Source organism: Gavialis gangeticus, unplaced genomic scaffold (genome assembly GCF_001723915.1).
Source record: "Gavialis gangeticus isolate Ggan-Ray unplaced genomic scaffold, GavGan_comp1, whole genome shotgun sequence".
Lineage (NCBI taxonomy): Eukaryota > Metazoa > Chordata > Crocodylia > Gavialidae > Gavialis > Gavialis gangeticus.
Window position 1 is genome coordinate 28,772,325 of NW_017729028.1, and position 4,668 is coordinate 28,776,992.

Below are 4,668 nucleotides of genomic sequence, written 5' to 3' on the forward strand. Positions count from 1 at the left end.
AACCAAGAGCATGGGGTTTATTGTTGAGCGGGTGCAGTGACAGACACGCAGGGACACGCAGCTGCCCTGGGCACGGGTGTCCTGGCTCCGCTGGTTGGATGGGCGGCTGCAACATGTGGGACTCGGAGGCTGGACACAAGGGAGGCTCTTCTGTGAGCAGCCACAGGGGTGATGCCCAGCCTGGGGGCGGAAGGGGCCACGTGCCCATAGTACTGTGGCTGCTAAGGCACTTGGAGGACTGCAGGCATCGAGGGCACCTGTGGCCCCTCTTGCTCTGCCCCCACTGCTTGTGAGATCCACCTACAGCAAAGCTGCAGAGCCCAGGCAGGGCAGCAGCTCATGGGGACTGTCACTTGTGGAACTTCTTGCCTGGGTCCTTGGCGTGGTCCAGCAGCAGCTGGCAGGGGGTGAACTGGCTTCCATAGACAGCCTCGTACTTCCTCAGGCTGTCCACTAAGCGCCCGGCACCACGTGTGTCTGCGTAGCGGAAGGGACCTGCCGAAGGGACATGGGAGGGTGGCTCAGGAGAGCCCAGCTGGAGGGAAAGGCCTTGCAGGGGCCTGGGAGGGTGGCTCTGACCATCAAAACCAAGAGGAGCCTCTAGCAGAGAGGGCAACCCCATCCCCACCCCTACCCTCGCCTTGCTGTTTGCTAGGGTCAGGCTGTGCCAGGAGACAGCTGGCAGCACTTCAGCCTGCGTGCGTGGGGACAGCAGATTTGGGCACCGAAGTGGCTGTAGAAGCTTCCACCACAGAGTCCCACCTGCACTCAGGGCTACTAATGATCCCAACTGAGCCACTAATACGCCCAGGATCCGCCTGCCCTGCTGGGCAGCATCTCTGTCGAAGGAGAGGTGACCACTTCATCCTACACATCGGCAAGGCACAGCTGTGCCGGATCCCCGCCCCCATCCCCAGCTAAAGCTGCAGGCCTCCAAGGCCAGACCTTCACGGGGTGAAGGCAGGGGAAGCGGGGGGCAATAGTCGAATCTCATAAGCAGAAGAAAAGCAAGGCTGGGCCACTGGCTGCTCTCCCTTGGCCAAGCTCAGAGTCCCACAGGACCCACCCCTTCCATGAGGCTGAGGTATGACAAATGATTGCACCCAGAGATGAAGTGCTTGCATGGGATGAGCAGTCACTCAGGGTTATTTATCATGTCTGACCCAGACCCCCTGGCAGGCTGCAGCTGAGACCCAGGAGCTCCACTCCTGCTTTAGGCAGCTGGCTGCAGACAACGTGGTGCTGTACAGAACGGTCCCTTGGCCAGTCACACAAGCCGAGGCCCCATGGAGATCCCGATTCCCCCAGAACTAAGAAGTCTCCATGCTGGACTCTAAAGCCAAGGTGAGAACCAGGCCCAGCTGCTAATGGGACTGAGATGCAAGTGCCCTGGCTGTGCTGTCTGCACTGTGAAGACCACACGGGGTTGGGCTCCAACCGAGGTGATGGACATAATCCCTCTGAACTACCTGCCACTCAACACTCCCAGGAGCAGACCGCAGGCCTGTCCAGCCCCGTGTCCTGACCCAGTACAGGGGCCAATAACTGAGGCCTGGCCTCCAGTCTGTTGCAAATGCCTGGGCCCCAGTGCTTGCTCTTCAGCAGAGCAGTGGGGATGCCCCTGCTTACCTCCCAGGCAGGGTGGGAAACCCAAGCCAAACACAGCGCCAGTGTCCCCCTCCATGGGGTTGCTGAGAATGCCCTCCTGCAGGCACATGACTGCCTCGTTCACAAACCGTGTCACCAGGCGCATCTGGATGTCCTGGTCGGTGGAGCTGCAATGGAGATGTGCAAAGGTCACTTGGGTAGCCAGGGGACTGGGAGCAGAGGGGGTGTGCAGGAGTCATTCATAGCTTACTGAATGCTCCCAGCCACACTTGTCTGCTGGACTGAAGCAGACAGGGAGGAGCCAGGAAGGGATCAGGCTGGAGTAGTACTGGAGCTAGGTCAGTGTCAAGACTGCAAGACCCAACACAAGAGCATGCTGGTCCCTAGCAAGGAAGGCAGGAAACAATTTATCACAGGGTCCCAAAGTCCCAAGAAGAGCCCAACATGGACTCTGGTAACATAGGCCCACCCCAGTTCTCAAGGGTGCTGGGCTTTCCTGAAGCAACACTGCTCTGCGGCCTGAGTTACCAGCTACAGCCACGGTCCCCTGCCCTCAGCTGGCCAGGCCCAAAGGCTCTGTCAGGAACACAGTGAGTTGGTCTTGATGGGGCTGGGTGCCAGGGCCACGTCCACCCATTCTCCCCAGAGTCTGCGGGGCTGGCATGCAATTTACTTACACTGCAGGGTTGGCTGGCAACTTGAACCTGGTCAGCAGCTCATCCATGCCAGAATTGAGGCTCCTGTTCTTTGCACCTTCCTGGTAGATGTAGAAGCCCTTCAGAGCCTTGCGGCCTGCCGGGGGAAAGGGCGCTGGTTACAGGGCAGAAGGGGGGAAGCAGCAGCCTCCTGTGGCTGCTGGGACATTTGCCTGTGAGCCACTGGTCACTTGACAAGTGAGACTGTGCCAAGCCCCACTGCCCCCTAGGAAGCAGCTCTCCTGCTCTCTGGAGAAGGAAGCCAGCAACGTGGGCTTCACCACTTGGTGGAGAAACAGCAGTAGCTCCTGTAGCAGGGCAGGGGTCGGAGACAAGGGAGGGGGTGCGGATGTCTGCTGGACCTTGCTAAGAAGTGCCCAGTACTGCTGCCATGAGGGCTGGAGGCCCCAAGGCAGAGTGACCTGTTCCCACAGTCCCCACAACCAGCAGACCTGTCCACACTGGTCCAGTCAGTGCTCAGGAACACAGGCACCACAAAGGAGGACAGTGACCTGAGCACAGCCCAGGGTGCTAATACTCCAGCCAGGGCTTGGGTGCAGCTCCTGCTCCCAGCCTTCAATGAGGCGCCTGCCTTGGGAGATGGCTCTGCCCCATGTGGCCTTGTGCAGAGGAACAGTAGACTCTGGCAGGCGCCACCTGTCCCAGCCACCTCCTGTCATGGAAGGTCAGAATGACCCGAATACCTGCCCACTTGGGCTCCCATACCCCTGCCATCAGCATGGGTCTGTCAACAGGCAGAGAGGAAGAGGAGGGTGTGGCAGGGCCCAGTCCAGCCCCCATGTGCAAACCTCACTCACCCAAGAAGCCCTTCTCCACCATGAGCTTCATCAGCTCAACGCTGCCACCACCAAAGCGCTCGCCGAAGGCCTTGCCCAGGTCCTCTGCCACGTGGGCAGCCACGTCCACCCCCACCTCATCGATCAGGGTGGCTGCACCCACAGGGAAGCCGAAGCCAGTGGAAAGGGCGTCCAACTTCTTGGGATCCGTGCCTTCCTGCAGGGGGAAACTGCGGGAGGTTACTCAGGAGCTAAAGGCCCTTTGGAGCCTGGAGGAGTCCCGTCCACCCCACCCAGGGACCAGGGCTTGGCGAGCAGAGGGATGCCAAGGAGTACATGCACTTGGGTGTAACTCTCTTGTGGTTTGATAAGCAGCCTCCCCTCTAGAGCTGCCAGCTAGATAGGCCAGGGGGTCTAAGCCACCCATGCATCACCACCAAGGCTGCAGCAAGAGGCCCAGAGCAGATGCAGGGTGCCTGGCATGGCTTTCCTTACACACACAGTGTGACCCGTCACTGTCTGCTTTACCCCCCACCCCAGAACATTGCCCCAACGCACCTGAAGGACCCGGACCACTTCTGCCAGCATTGGCCCTAGACATCGGGTAGTGTAGAAACCCGGGCCATCCTGGGGAAGGAGAGGAGCAGCAAAGCAGGTTAGGTCGAAAAGCACGGCAGGAATGAGGCTCTTCTGCCTGCTGAAAGTGCAGGGGCTGCTGCGAGGCAGGGCAGGAGATGCATCCCAAAAACGGGAAAAGTGCACCATGGCACATTTACCCCAAGCAGAACAATGCTCTGTTGTAAGGGCCAGGTGCAGCTAGCTCTTGAGCTGGCTGCCCAGGGAGGTGGTATTATGGCACTTAACTGCTCACCACCCTTGAGGGAAACAGCCCCAGAAGCAGACACACAAAATCAGAGCAGCCTTCTCCTGGGGATGTCCAAGTGAGTTAATCCTGGAGTTGCTTTGCACCACATAAGAGCATTCCCCAGAGAAAGCACTGTGCATTGTGTGTCTGCTCCACTTCTCCCCCAGAAAAAATGTGCCTTGTGCCCAGGCCCAAAGGGGCAACAAAAGCCACCAAATTGTCCATGGGTTCATGCTCCATGACTCAACAACTAGGCTGGTTCCACCTGGACAGAAAACAGCACATGGAAACCTCTGCCAGTGCTTAGGACAGGGAGTATTTTCACTCTTATAATTGTGCCCAGCTCCAACTCCCAAGAGCTTAGCACAGAGTCTGATCATACTGACTGCACTCTGCACAGGTGGGGCAAGGCTCACATGAACCCGGTTGTCCGTACTGGGTGTGACAGATGTAAAGCAGCAAACAAGCAGGGGAAGACGTTTTAACACAAAACTGCCCTCAGAGAGGAGGCATTTGCTAAGTCACAGACTGCTTAGAGCATTAGCAGAGGGGCCAGACAACTGCCAGCTCTGCAGGAGACCAAGGCTGGGAGGACCCCATCAGCCAAGTCTGTTGGCAGGGGGAGCTAAGAAGGCCTGTGGTTTGGGAGGCATATCCAGGTCCTGCTAGTGCAGGACTAATCCTAGTAACTTTTCTTGGTAGT

The 4,668-nt window shown here is 58.5% G+C and overlaps 1 protein-coding gene across 1 annotated transcript in view; it reads right to left on the reverse strand.

Moving 5' to 3' along the window:
• The window catches only part of HADHA (hydroxyacyl-CoA dehydrogenase/3-ketoacyl-CoA thiolase/enoyl-CoA hydratase (trifunctional protein), alpha subunit), a gene marked incomplete at its 5' end in the record, with an annotated part of 43,497 nt that continues 38,829 nt past the window's right edge, over positions 1–4,668 (reverse strand). The window contains 5 exons of the mRNA XM_019520683.1: positions 1–495; positions 1,630–1,775; positions 2,286–2,400; positions 3,122–3,317; positions 3,659–3,727. Of these exons, the coding sequence (XP_019376228.1) occupies positions 350–495; positions 1,630–1,775; positions 2,286–2,400; positions 3,122–3,317; positions 3,659–3,727 (672 nt within the window). The remainder of the gene's footprint in view (positions 496–1,629; positions 1,776–2,285; positions 2,401–3,121; positions 3,318–3,658; positions 3,728–4,668) is intronic.